The 15,747-nt window shown below is 33.3% G+C and overlaps 1 protein-coding gene across 1 annotated transcript in view; it reads right to left on the bottom strand.

Annotated features, from left to right (window-relative positions):
- Window positions 1-6,676: 6,676 nt before the first annotated feature.
- The window catches only part of LOC100868178 (uncharacterized), a 179,110-nt gene continuing 170,039 nt past the window's right edge, over window positions 6,677-15,747 (bottom strand). Inside the window, exon 6 of the mRNA XM_012491430.3 lies at window positions 6,677-7,103. Coding sequence (XP_012346884.1) covers window positions 6,978-7,103 — 126 coding nt within the window. The 3' untranslated portion in view covers window positions 6,677-6,977. The remainder of the gene's footprint in view (window positions 7,104-15,747) is intronic.

Below are 15,747 nucleotides of genomic sequence, written 5' to 3'. Positions count from 1 at the left end.
TATGCATTGCTAGAAAATTTAAATATTGAAAAATATAAATATGCAAAATAGTTTATTGAATGCAGCAAATTTTTTTTAGTTTCCATATGAAAATATTAATAATGCAATCTGGACAATTATTACAATAAATTATCATACGATTATATACTGATTAAAAATACCGAGAATTTTATTAATTTATAATACGTAGTTTTCATTTTTTTAAAAAAATCTAAGAATATCAAATAAATTGATAAAGTAACGTGATACCATCGAAAAGTTTTCCAAGCAAATTTTCTTCGACGTAAGTTTGGATTCGGTTCGAGGCGTAAAAGGGGTTCGTGAAAGACGATAAAAATCCTGTCGATTCGAGCTGCGTATCACCCGCATGCACTCTTCGTCGATTTAACGCGACGCATGGACAGGCGTGAAGATGGTCGATTGGTCGAGAGAGCGGCTGTCATGCGCGTTATTACATCTGCTGTGTTTCAAAGGATGAACAGAGAAGTATATAATAAAGTTTATCGATTCTTTGTCCGTGTCATTCCGTGTGATTCGAATCGTGACAACGTTTGCTTATCTCTAGAAAGCTTGAATCTCGTATGTTATTAGAAAAAAAGGAAAAAATTCAAAAGCTTAGTACTCGTGAATAATGAAAATAATATTGTTTCAAGTTTTAACCTCAATATAATAGCAATGTGTATCCCCCATACGGGATAATTTTTGGTTAAGAAAAAGTTTTCAGAGAGATTTAAAATTTTCAGCAATTATCGAAAATGATAAGAAAAGTTTGTTCTTTCACACCTCAGCTGATAATAAAAATATTTAACGAATTTAACATGGAAAACAGTATCGTGGAAAATTCTTTACTTCGCACCTAAATAATTCAATATATTCCTAACGCGAAATATTTAAAACATAATTTCGACAATTCAATAAATCATTAATCTCGTTTATTAATTATCAAAACTTGCGAAATGGAGGAAAAATGATAATTACCATAATAATCCCTCATGAATATCACATGTGATGAGTTACCAATTAAAATTTCTCTCTTTTGATTATTCGAAACGTTAAATTGTTGTCAGAGTCGCTTCCAATGTGTTTCCATTGTCATGAGTTAAAAAGTTAAAAAGGGATTAAAGAATGTGTTGTTATCCCCTTTTGTTTGACAAAGTTTGTTTAATGGGATGGAAAATGACGCCGGCCATCGTTAATTGGTATTAATCCGTGGCAAAGTTAAACGGTTTATCCTGTAACGCGATTCTCGCGATTATTATTCCCCAACTAAAGCAAAGAGGAAACAACCGTGGACCGTGAATCGGATCTTTTTTTTTTTTTTTTTGTTTTTGTCAGTTAAACCGATTGTCTATCTGCCAGAACGTCATAACGATTGATCCTCGTGGCAGATTTAATTTCGCTCGTCGAGCAAACGGAATAAACGTCGTTAACACGCGTGGATTCTTTTCCAAGCTAATTATCACACTTTTTTCTTTTTTTCAAGTCCAATTAATGAGTTTTTCGAAATGAAATATTATATTAATTATTAAATGTTAAATCAATAAATTTTTCTGTTACATATCGTATTGTGAAATTTATCTTAAATCTTAAGAAAATATGTTTACTGCTCTCTCAGATATTTGTGATAAATTTTTAAATAAACGTGTATCGTTATATCGATCATTTATTTTTAGCTTGAGAATCAAGTGACGACTCGGAAGGATTTTCTTTTTTAAAAATCCCTCAAGATTTAAACTTTTTATTAAACACGAAGTTTGGTATTAAAAAAAAGTATTATTTGCAATCATTGCTGCACGAGAAAAATGAGATTTCTAAATTACAAGTAAAAGAAAGGAATTGAGCGAATGCACTGTGGATGTATAAACTTTCGAGTTGAGAGTTATGAACTCCTCAACTAGTTTATATTAAGGAAATTAGGGTGAATTATCCATTAGGATGTACTTATCTTATTTCAAAGGCAAATGAGATACCGGAGATTTTGAATATTTTACACGCCTTATATTTCATACTCTTTCTTTTTTTAAATCTAACCATAATTCTATTTTCTCTGCTATTATTTACTCTATTATTATTTTTTTTATATTCGTATATCTATGCATACATAACACATTATATCTTATCCTATTTATACTTACATTATTGTTCTACACAAATATTATCGGATATTTCACGTATGTGGAATGAAAGTGGAATAAAAAAGAAGTTTCACCGGTAGCTTGGTTACCACCGATTCACGATCACGATCGAATTCCAATATTAAATTAATCGCCACGCTTCTTTCCACAACCACCTACTTAAATTCAACCATCCGCCTCGAAACCACCGCTATCATCCCTCCTCCTCGATCTAACCCCTCGATACTCCGGTTTCACGTCCGCCTCTCAGATGCCTGCAATTCGACCGCAATCGAAATCGCAGATCTCGAGCCAAAGCCCGCGTATCGTTTGACCATTGCCGGCCGAGATACTCGAGCTGTTCCCTGTTAAACGAGCGACCACCGGGGATAATGCAATTCATTCTGCTTGATATACGGCCCAGAGATTAAGCACGATGGGGATCCGAAGAAATTCGGCCTGTTATCGCGCTCGCCACGGATCCCCGTGTCTGACTTATGACGGCTTATACCACTTACGGATGAATTCTGTTTTCGGCCGGCCTCTATCGCCGATTACTCGGCGAGGATTCATCAGGCTTACGATAAGGGGTGGGAACGATCGAGTATATACGAGAGGGAGAGATTTGCATCCAAAGTTTGTGTAGGATATTTAATTTAATAATCCGTAAATGGATTAAATCGAAGGAACAATAAATTAAGCGGTGGGCGGATTAAAGTAAATTAAAGGGTGTTTCAATTTTAAACTGTGAATGTAAATTATTCGTAAAATTGAACTTTTGTAAAGATCGTAAAGGAAAGTGGTACAAGCTATTTGTAAATAAATGTTTATGAAAATTTAGGATATCGATTAAAAATTTCGATATCACTTTCGATTCCTTGTAGTTTGTGTAACAAGTTTTATAAAATACAGATTAAAATATCTCCATGTAAGAACTTTAACACTTTCTCGTAACAATTGCATCTAAATAACTAACCATATGCTTTTATTTAAAAAAAAGGAATATATATATATGATTATATATAATTCAATTAAATTTACTTCGAAACTATATTCGACCTGTATGTAAACTTTTTGCATTTACAGATTAAAATTCAGTCTGTACTCAAATTTTCTGTTACAAATTACAACGATAATTAATCGTCACAACTTCGAATCGTATTTTTTTGTACTCTTTTTTTTTTACGTGCACGCATCATATCCGTGACTGGAACAAGGGTGAAAAGCTCGCGATATTTCGCTAGGCCCCGATAATTTCGTTTAATAATCGGTGTAACCAGGTCGATAGCTGGTCCATATCTTGATTACGATGCATAAATATGGTAACAGCTGCGTTTCACGCGGTTGAATTTCTATCGCATTATAGAGAATCGCGCGGTCAACTCGATTGCCACTACGCCTGTGAGAAAATTGCGAATTATTCGCGATGACGAACGCACCCACGCGTTAATTGCGTTATCGCGCGCCACTGCGCATTTCCTCCCTCTCCAGCGTAATACCGCCATCCCTGCATAACTCGTGTCGAGACTTCACTTTTCAATATAATTTTTGAAAAATATGTACCTTTATTTTTTTTTTCTAGCATAAAGTCATTTTTAAAATTCAATTTAAGGATGTAAAAATAGAGGGTTTAAAATGATTCTATGAAGATTATCGTGCGATTATTTTTTAGTTACAGCAGTATCTTCGATAAATGGATGAGAAAATCGGTCGAAAAAAAACATGTTTATTCGGATTTTCGTTGGTTGGAAATAAATTTAAAAACGTTGTGGAAGAATAGGAAGAGAAATGGTCACAATTTGAAAAATTCAAGGTATGAAATATCATTTTTTGAGTTTCATGGAATCGTAAATTTACGATTATTTGTGACAAATATGATGATGGAAGGTATAATAGAAAATGTATGGAGCAAATTTTTTTTATTGTACATAAAAATGAATTTGACAAAAATACTAATTAAAACTTATGGGAAGAAATCAGATAAAGATATAGAATATAGAAATGCTAATTATAAATATTTGAATTGCTTTGTGATTTTCTAAAAATATAATAATCTTCACAAGATTTTTTTAAATCCTCTACTTTTACATCTCTAAATTGAATTTTCTCGAAAATCATTTCATTTCTAGGAGATAAATTACAAAGAAAAAAAAAAAAGTCCAATCCAAATTCATTCTTATCATGCCATCGAAACCAGTATCTCTTTTTATCAAAGCATAAAGTGAATCTGTATTTCCATCCATCCTCGAATCAAAAGCAATAGAAACGACACGACACAGCGATGACAGTCGATTTTTTATCGAATGGACACTGGTTCAACAATGCAGCAAGGCGATTTGCTTTAATACTATAAAAGCCAATGCCATTGGATGTATACCACTATTGTAACCGGACTTCTATTTTACAGATTCGGAACAGAGGAACGGAAAATCCGGTGGAAATAATCACGGTTCGCGTTAATAACGCGAGGAAATGTACCGCCAACGATTCGAAGCCACCATAAAATCGTCGGTTACAGTTAGTCTGGATGGTGGAGGAGGATGGATATAAAATGGTCCTTCATGAAAATTCATGGCAGCCAACGCGATCGACGTGGCTCGAGAATTTTAACGAGTCACTCCCGCCTATTGTCATATAGTTATGGATTTACAATAAACGCGCGCGATTCACTTGTATTTCGGTTATGCTCGAATGGCCAGGTAATGTTGGTTCACGAGTGATTGATTCGGGCATAAAATCCACCGTGTTTCGTTCGATGGGGATATTTTAATCGGATCTGATTTGAATACAAGATTGAAGTGGATGATTGGAAATTGTGTTGAAAAATGCGAGGGTGTCTGGAGATTTGAAAGAATTATGATTATCATTAATCTCGATGTTAAAGTTTCTTTTATTCGTTAACGATTGAAATCCTTAAATTTGAAAGAATTGTAATTTATTTCAATCCTTGTTCTCATTCTAGGTAATCATAGGTAATAATTAAATTTCTTTTATAATGTAAAGAAATAACTAATTAATAAATAGAAATTGATATGTATATAATGAAAATTAAGTATATATAATATGAAATCTTTTAAAGAGGAATTGTTATTTATTTCAATTTTCTTTTTAATACGAAACAATTTGATTTCGTGAACAGACGAATAATTAAAGCAAATAAATTCTTAATCTCTAGTTAGCACGCAGTAATTAATTTTCGTATAACGATAGAGATTGATATAGTTGAAAAATCACATTGATACTTTATGAGAGGGTTGAAAAGTTAAAGATGAAGAATTCAATTCGATTCGATAGCCGGTCATTGAAAGTTCTTTCTTGCCGCCCCGCTAACAGTTCATTATTCACTGCGCGTCGACCCACCCCTCGATATCACTTTTGTGCCGGTGGAATTTCACGGTCATTAATCAGATTTAATCAAGAGAAAGTAGCCGGAAACCGAGAAAATTAATTTTGTATCAATTGCTCGATTAATCATTGGGGAGATTAGGAGTAACGTACGTACTCGATTTTGTACGCTCGAGATTCTCGACTTCTTTTGATTGCTTTAGGAAAAGTTAGTCTGATTAGATTATCCATTGAAATGAAAAGAAAGTAAGGCGAAAACTAGGCGAAAAATATAAATAAGAAAGATAAATGTAATGAAATAACGTTTATTCTATTTCTAACGAAATTTTAGCACCGCGATTATTTTTTATCGTCAATAAAATGTCAAGTTGATCGATTTTTCTTCTAATTTTCTGTCCAAGCGAACGAGTGTAATAAATATTCTGTAAGAATTTAGAGAAGAGAAGAGAGGGAGAAAAAGTAAAAATAAAGAGGCGAGTCTCGATGATCTTGTCGACACTGGAATCTTTGCACACGTGATTACGATTCGATTGCGCTCCAACACCTGCTGTCTACAGTCAATTAGAAACCGTACAAGCAATCCAGCCGGAAACGCCTTTGGAAACATTCTAATTGGCGCGATCGATGCTCGTAAGCGTCTCTTTTAAGTTGATTTATGATCACCTTTGGAACACGTTCCGTTAGAATTTCTATAATAAGAAGAAGGGATAAAGATGATAAACAGGCTACGAGAGAAATTTGAGAATATAAATTATTCCATAATGTTCTCTATAATATCATCATCAAATCATATTGGATTTTTTTTTTTTAGATAAACTCGATTGCATTAAATGACGAATAATAGCGATATATTATTAATGAAGCAATTATTAATCTACCTATCTCTAATAGTCATAATAATTTAATCATAATTTGTATATAGTTTAATTATAATTTAATATAATTGATAATAATTATTACGATATTCATATATAATACAATTTCACGTTAATACAATTTCATTCTATTTCTCATCTCATTTTTATATTTATGTTTATATGAAGGATATGCATCCGTGAATAAACGGTGATTTGATAAGGAAATCGGTCGATATTTTACGAAAAATAAAATAATCGCGACGAATCTCGACGAGTAATCTCGCCTTTCATGCATGCAAACTTCAGTTGACTAAGTGGGAAATAAAAATTTCGCCGAGTTTATTTAAGAAATTTATCAGTGACATAGGGAACGCTGGCTAAAAGTGTAGTAAAAGCAGAATTGCATAATACAGAGCGGCACGAGGATCGAGATATTTCTTCCGCCGTGGAAGACGGTCTACCCGTGTTCCGTTTCCGTGAAATGAAACCTCACAGATGTGTGCAAACGGCGGAGCCTTTTATATTTTGCCCTTTTTTCTTTTTTTTTTTCCCCACCCTCGTTTCGTGGATGCGGTAACGTCCACGGTAGATTGTTTACATGCACGCTACAAAGACGGTAACATCGAGCCTATTGGATTTTTTCTTTTCTATTTTATTTTATTTATTTATTTTTTTTTTTTTTCATACGCACCTGAACTTCTAAGGCATGGTAAGCAAATATGAGGCCAAGCAGTATCACAGTAGACACAGAGATCAGGGTTTTCAGTGCTGTCGAGTAAAACGAGGCCTGCAACATAAAACGTCGTCCTCGTAAATCCCAGTTCTGCGATTCAGACGATACCTCGCCTTTATTCCCGTCTCTAAATTTATATTTTTATTTCGTCTCTGGAAAATTTGCTCGAAGGGGTTGTGATTTGTAAAAATCGTGTTCCTTTTTTTGATAAGGGAGAAATTAATATTATCCTGGAAGAATTTTGAATTGATTTGTAAAAGTGTATGCAATTAATTAGTGAAAAGTTTAATTTTGAAGAATAATAATTGCTTCCATTTCTGTACATTTTTTCCCTGGATAAGAATTATTTAAATATGTATCGAACTATTATCCAATTTATATAGATAAATTGATAGTATAAACTGCACAAACTGTGAGCTTGAATTTGATTGATTAAACAATTTACATAGGAAAATTTTAATCGAAAGAAAATGCTCTATTTTTTAAAGCAATTTTTAACGCTGCGCACGATTAATCATCGCAAGAATAATATTTCAAAGGTGTAAAATCATCGTGTGATTCGTATCGCCAATGAGATACCGATCACAGAGATAGCAACGATCTTTTCCCTATAAATTTTTACTCTCCCCTATACATCTACATCCTGCAAATAAAAATCAAAATTAAAAATTTCGAGATTATTTATCAATGTATTAAAAATAAATAACTGATCGATATTAAAGTATTGAAATTTAAAACATCCATAAACAAAATAATATCTTCTCTTCGAATAATAATTCTTTCTAATAATTTCTCATAGCACGTTTGTAATATTTCCATTTCGATCGATCGGCATTAGAAATTCCTTATTCTCTCCAACTTTGAAAGAATTTTTTCGCGAGAAATTAATTGCAACCTCTGTCGTTTCCCCGTTCGAGTGGAAAAGAGGAAACAAAGGAAAATAAAATATTCAAACGTCTGCGTAAACTTACTTATTGCTCGTAAAAAGTCAAACGCGAGCCGTGCTCTTTTTTAAAGGTGACGTTCAACTTTTCCGACTGCATTTTCCAGTCTCGTAAAAAGCGTCTGGCACACTGGAGGGAAAAAAAAAAAAATTTCGTATCCACGGATCTCGTCTTTCACGAAATGTCCACGAGTGCCATGGTGGATAATATGAAAGGAGACATGCAAACTCAGCATACCAATTTCGCGAATAATTTGTTCCCTTGCTACTTGTTACTCGTCGCGGAGAAGGAAATCGTCGATTCAATTTGTCGAAGAAGAAAATTGTATTCCGAGGCGAAAATTAAAGCTTATCGTATCCTTAAACGCGAACTTCGAGTTTTATAATAATTATTTATTGAAGTTTTTCCATACGTACGACATTTTAAATATTTTTTTTTTATCGCGCAATAATATTTATTCTTTAATTTGAAAAACGAATTAATACAAATGGCGCGCAACGTGATAAACGCGTGTGAAGTTTTTGGTAGCAAAAATGCGTTCGACAATTAAAACAAAATTTAAACAAATTCATACCCATTCATTATCGAAATTCCCGATTACTCTTCAAATAACGAGAATATTTTTCACGTTTCGCACATTTAATCGGTCGAAACAAACATTTTTATGTCCCTTTTAATTCGCAATATTTGCTTTAACTTCGCGTAATCGCGCGAGTTTTATTATTTAGAAGCGAGATCGAATTTTATATTTTTTTTTGTTATTTAATTTTCTTAAATTAAAATAAGATAAAATAATACGTGTATATCTCATTAATTATTAATTATTGTCCTAATCGATATCTCTCGTTACGTTTAAAATAATATCTATATATATATATATTATTATTATTTCTAATTATTCAATCGAAATATAAAATATTTAATTCTATTAATTGCACGTAATGGTATTCTGTCAAGTTTCGTTTGGAACTTTCCCTTTGATCTCACCGCTATTCAGCGATATAAAGTGAGCCATTTGTAACCCACGATTGACAATGAGAATCCAAGGACGCGGAAAATCTTAATACGACGAGGATTGTTAAGTCTCGAATGAAGAACCCTCGAATCACTCGAAGCACTTCAACCCGAGTATTCTCTCTGTTAATTAAATCGAAAATGTCAAGTCGTGCTACGACTGATCTCTGTATACGCCGAAAAAACTGCGAGACGCGATTTAACAGTTGGATAAAGCCACGTGGAATCAATATGGCGAAGAGTTGACAAGAAATAATAATGCGATGAGAAACAATAACGCTTTAGTCTATTCTTATGAATTCTGCAGATTGATTAATATTAGATTAATGTAGATTAATTAATATTCGTACCCTCTGAGAGAAACTGTTTTCTCGAAAAGTTAAGACGAGAAAAATTTGTTTGTATTTAATGAGAAAATCGTCGAAAATGTATAAATGTATGAATAAATTATATTTTTTTATAAAATCTATTCTTTTTATTTTCCTGTGCACAACAATCACGTAATAAGAGTTTGAGGAGAATAAAAATAAAAGTCGAGGCGATCGAAGCTTGTTAAACGTGATAAATAATTCAATAATTGAGAACGAAAGTGAACGAATATAGAACGAAGGTTAAGCTTTGTCTTTGAGCTTGTTTCGCTCTTGATCCGATAATTCTTTTAGCTTAACTTTTATTTAATGTTTAACTTTTTCTCTTGTCAAATAAACTTCACGATTAAATCAATGTTATTCTATAACGAAATTTTATGAGTTACAAATCGACGATCTTAATAAATCTTTTTAAAATAATGATTTTATATTTTGGTGAACACACTTCTTTGCGAAGATTAAACATATTTGTTCCCTTCTTTATCTTCAAATCGTATAATTTAAACCAAATTTCATATACCATCAAATCGATGCAAATTTTCCAAATAGAAGGCACAAATGGTATGCAAATGTCACAGGAACCACAATATTATACATTGTGTAATGTCACGTATACGGTCGATAACGTACAATATTTCCTATACGCGAATATTTCTCCGAATAATATTCCGATTTAGTGCTACGATTATAAATATAGGTAGAAATAGAAATTTTATCGCTACAAATACACAGATAAGAACGAGGAACAATAAACAAACGACGATTGTATACGTGAAAAATTTAAACTAACTTTTAGTTAGAATTGGGAGAGTTAACGAGACGAAAAAAAAAATGGAAATTCATATGAATATATCAATTTAATCGGTTCAGAAAGCGTCGCTGTTCAGTGGCTAGATTCTGGTTTTGCAGCAGTGAATCTGTGGTTTCCATAATGGTAGGCAGTCGGTTAATTAGTTAGTTACGCGTAAGAGGAATATAAATTAGCCACAGAGGAGTGCGAAGCACGCGCTTCCGTAAATATGATTCCATTATACAAATTCAAGGGAGACGTCTCTCATCTACCTGATGATGTATTGATATTGAAATGAACGAAAAACAAGGCATTTAATTAATTAAATTAATTTAAAGCATAATTAGAAGGAAGAATTGAATGAAATTGTTATCTTCGTTATAATTTAATCTCGTTCATTTTTTACTTTGTATTTTTATTAATATAATATCGTCTATTGTGTTAGTAAGATCGTTTTTCAGAAATGAATACATCAAACGCATAATTTAATTGAAGAAAATAGATTAATCTTGTTAAAATTAGAAAAACTTTGAACCGCTATAACTCCGAAGATAATGACTTCCGGTCGATCAGCGAAGAATCATTAGAAGCGCTGGATCTTCCCCTTTAAAATGTTTTTTTATTTATTCCGATACGACGTCCGGTTTCCGAGATATCATCGTGTAAAGAAAAGGTAATTTTTAATCATTTATCTTAATCCGATTAACTCTATTAAAATTAGAAAAACTTTGAACCGCTATAACTCCGAAGATAATGACTTCCGGTCGATCAGCGAAGAATCATTAGAAGCGCTGAATCTTCCTCTTTAAAACGTTTTTTTATTTATTCCGATACGACTTCCGGTTTCCGAGATATCGTCGTATAAAGAAAAAGTAATTTTTAATCATTTATCTTAATCCGATTAACCCTATTAAAATTAGAAAAATTTTAAACCGCTATAACTCCGAAGATAATGACTTCCGGTCGATCAGCGAAGAATCATTAGAAGCGCTGAATCTTCCCCTTTAAAATGTTTTTTTATTTATTCCGATACGACTTCCGGTTTCCGAGATATCGTCGTGTAAAGACAAAGGTAATTTTTAATCGTTTACTATCCCCGTCCTTGTCACTTATTCGGATCTCTTACTCGCACTTCATCTTACTGACCTATCCCAAAGTCCAGACAAGCGACAGACGCGATTCCTGGAAAAACGTAGTACGCATTTCCAAGAAAAAACGTAGGTCAGGGTCCATTCATAATATCGCTGCGCTGTCTTAAATACCATAGAAACTTTGAATCTTTATATCTTGGCAACCGATCGAGATATCGGGATAAATCAAAAACCGATTTCAATGGTATTGCATTCTCTATCTTCTGAGTGTATTTTGATGACAAAATTTGTAATTATTTCTCGACGATTTTTACGCGCAAATATTTAAGTTTCATTATGATTTTGCATAATTGCAATGATTCAAAGATATGTATTTAATTATGAAACGTTTTCAAAAATAGAAAATGTGTAAAATGTATTTCATTCGCTGGTTTTTCACTGGTGAACGAGTTCGCCAATATCGTTGGAAAACCAAGAGAACATCGTCATTCCAATAAATTCGCCGGGGGTACGAAGCCGTTATCACTATCGTCTATGGTTGTCGATCGAAATTGTTCGACGTTGGGCGAAGGGTCAATTGTCTTTAGGAGGTGATAATCCTCGATTGGATCATCGATATTGCACGTTCCCGGCAAATCGTCTCGGCCCTGTCTCGGTGAATAAAGCGTAACAAAAATAAAAATGATGCAACGAGCGTGTCTATATCTCCTATTTTGCAATATAATTTTTCAAATTATTCTATATTCCATTATATATTTTCCAATGTAATTTATTTCCTTATACGTTTAATGCTTTTAATCCCATCTTTTATTCGATTGAATTTAATCATTCTAAGTAAAACGTTAAGATAAATGACTAAATTGATACGAAGTCGTAATTTTACGATCAACCTCCTACACTAGATTGAGAAAATTCGAATCTCTTTATTTACATTCGAAGCACAGAACAATATTTCTGAATAAAATATTCTCGTGAAAACGTATTTCCGTATTTGTTCGAACTGTTCCAACAAACGTATAAAAAACTAATAGAGAGGAGCACGCGAAGCAAAGGCCACAGACTACTAACCGAAAATCGAGTTACCAACTCCTCTACGAAATCGCGTTTCAGCGATTGATGCACACGATCAGCATCCTCCCGCTAACGGTCCAATTTATCAGAGAATCGGTTGGTCGGTGCGCCATTCGACGAACGATTATTGTCGATGTTCCAGGTGTTCCTCGTGGAAATACGGTGAATCTCCCGTATTCATCCACGAGGAATCGCTCGTTCGCCGTGCTACACGATAGATAGATAGCACATACAGGGAAGAACTCTATTTTTTTTTGGTCGACGACAGCTTTTCCAATGTTTCCTTTCCACCGATAACGAGCATGGAATCCGCCATGATGCACTTTCTTCGAGGGTGGGTCGCAAAGGAGGATTATGGATTGCTCGTGAAATAATGTAATTTCAGAAAAAAGATTATTTTCTTATTAAGTGATATAGTTTTCGATTGTTCGGCGAAAGTATGTGTGATGCACGAGATTCGCAATACTTGAGCGGAGGAAAAGAGATGGGAAGGGGAAATTTTCTTCAGTCTTTGAAGAAAATTTTCTGGCCAGATTGAGGATCGAAGAATATTCGACCTAGTTATTATAAGAAGCAGTTGTAAGGTAGCGTGGAGATTGAAGATTTCTTTTGTGGAAGTTCTTTCATCGGCCGAGCTCGTTTTATTTCTTAATTGAAATTTGTATTGTGGAAAAAATTTTTAAGAAACGGAGAGGAAGCGAAAACGGTAGATAAATTTTATTTAACAAATATTTAGAATCAATTTCCTCCAAGTTTTAGAAGAAATTTTTAATTCGTTTAAATTTCATTTAAATTTTATTCAAAGTTTTGCTATCGGTTAATTTATTTATTTTTTTTTTTTCCTTTTTTTACTTTACACGAGATTGTAACTGTAACTGTGCTAAATTGGAATTCGATTAGATTCGATGATCCTGAATTAAATTACGGGAATGCGAGGAGACGTGTCGAATAATCGGCGGGCAAAGCAATCAAATACGGTCGCTAATTTCCTCTAAAGCCTTGATAAACGATCAGTTTTGCGTGAATCATACCTCCCCCCCCTCCCCCCAATCTAAATCTCTCAGATACAATGGTTCGAATCGATAAAATCATGCTCGGCGACTAATCACGACACGGGCATCAAATTCGTTTGCAGATATTCGATTGCAACATTTAATCTAACTGCGATCATGACACCGCGGTATCCCACGTGTAAATCAATCCTAATTCCATCCCACGTTCAATCGATGATGCCTTCCATGCCTTTTCGAATCAACTCATGCGTATTCCCTTCTTGTCGATTCTTCATCGATCATCGATATTCCAATTCTTATAATCGACTCTTATCATATATTAAAACAATCAATTATTAATTAGAATTGAATGAAAATTCATGTCGTAAAAGAATTACCTATATATATATAGGAAAATATAGAGGATAAAATGTTAAAATTTAAATGTCGAATAAAAATCGAAAGTAAACTTGAATTCATTCCCTGTTAAAACATATCCCATTATTTCCACCGAAATTAATTAACCAAGCAAAACATATTACAACGTATCCATTAACATTTTTAATGGATAATAATAACCTGTTGATCGCATTGAATTATCCCTCCAAGTTGGGCAAACTCGTGATGTACACTCCTTTACAAATGGATTAATATTGCCGGGAAATATGTCGATGTGTCGATCGATAATCCCCGAGAAAATTAACTTGTGCGTTGGCGAAAACGTTGGGATTAAACGTCTGGTGAACATGGGTTAAATCCACAATCCTCGAGCACCAATTTACAGTCATTTTAATAGAAGGGTTGCCTGCAGGCGGAAACGCTTGCGATGTACATACTCGCGTACCCGCACTTCACGCTGCCTGCGCGCACATCGCGCGAGAACACAGGCTGCGGGTTGCTTTTCCTCTCCGCCTGTTTGCACGCCTCGCTTCTTTCAACTTCTAATTGACAATTCTGTATGGATTCCTCGGAAGATTATGAATTCCTTAAGAAGAGTGAGATTAGTATCGTATTTAAGTAGAAATATCGTTTGAGATTGATACCTGGAAATTTGGAATTTGTCATTTTGTTCGTTCGCTGTTGAGAACAAGAAAGATCGTTGAAAAATTCGAAAGAATTCGAAATATTTACACGAATCTTTTCTGATATCGATAACAATTTTCCACATGTACGATCTTTATATCCATTCTTATTTCGAACGAGTTGTATAATGAATTAATATAAAATAGGGAGATACAAATGTTTTGGATGAATAAAATATATCAGACGGAAGGGCATAACGAATGGCAAATAAAATTTATCGTAGTTACAATAACGCTTGATTGGTCCACGCTTTATTTATCCCATTACGTATGCTCGACAAAGCTCGCTTAATTACTATTCTGTTCCAATAATGAAATACAAGTTAATAATTGCGTAATTATTCAGCAACGTATTGCCAATCGATGAGGTATTAGCGCAACTGATCATATGTAGATTGATTTCAGTATCAAACGAAACGAAAGTTGAAGATTCAGAAGATTCAGAATTGCGTCACAAACCTCGATGAAAACAGAAATAGAAAAAAAGAAAACTTATATATTGTTGAGTATTTTTGTAAAGAAATAGAAATGAAATTTTCCTTTTGTAAAAAAATATTTTTAACTTTACATTAATTAGCAGTAGGACTAGTAGAATTTTTTCTATTCATCCTATTGTATCTACGAAAAAATTTTCATATAAATACGAAGCAAAGAATTCGCGAGAGAATTTCGCTTTGCAAAGTATTTCGGTCACACCTTTTACTTTTTCTTTCTCCCTTTTCATCACGTTGTCGATATTCGCAAGCGTACCAACGAAAATAAGAGGAATGTTTCGACAACGAACACGATAGTGATTTTTCGCAATTTCAAGCCTCGACTATATATATATAAGATTCGATATATAGCGAGGGATTTATGGATTTTGCCAATCGAACCGTGTATTTCGGGTTGATTATCATTATCTTTGTTCCATCGTAATAGTTCCATCATTTCGATATCGTGATTACGATGGACAATCGTGTATGGACTTCCTACGAAAATCGTACGTAAAAGAAGAAAATCGTTCTTGAAGAAATATATTATATATTTACACAGAATTTTTTAGAAAATAATACTTCATAAGAAATTTAATAATAGATAGATATATGATAAAAAATCGAATACGTTATTTCAAGTTGTATTGTTCGAAAATATGTACATAAATATATGTGTGTGTATGTGTGTGTATCATAACAAAGGTGTTTAGTTTAATTAACTGTTTAAACTAAGTAATTACGTATATACGTAGCAATTAGTCGATTAATACCTGTTGAAACGTTTAATTAGTTATTGGTTCACTCCAAATTTTGGGTGCTATTAATATTTCAATCTTTCAATTGTTTGTTAAATAAATTGAGATGGAAATA

Source organism: Apis florea, unplaced genomic scaffold (assembly GCF_048593485.1).
Source record: "Apis florea isolate Af1SG1 unplaced genomic scaffold, ASM4859348v1 contig_3793_pilon, whole genome shotgun sequence".
Taxonomy (NCBI): domain Eukaryota; kingdom Metazoa; phylum Arthropoda; class Insecta; order Hymenoptera; family Apidae; genus Apis; species Apis florea.
Note: the sequence above shows the minus strand (reverse complement) of the source record. Positions and strands in the feature narration are given on the sequence as shown.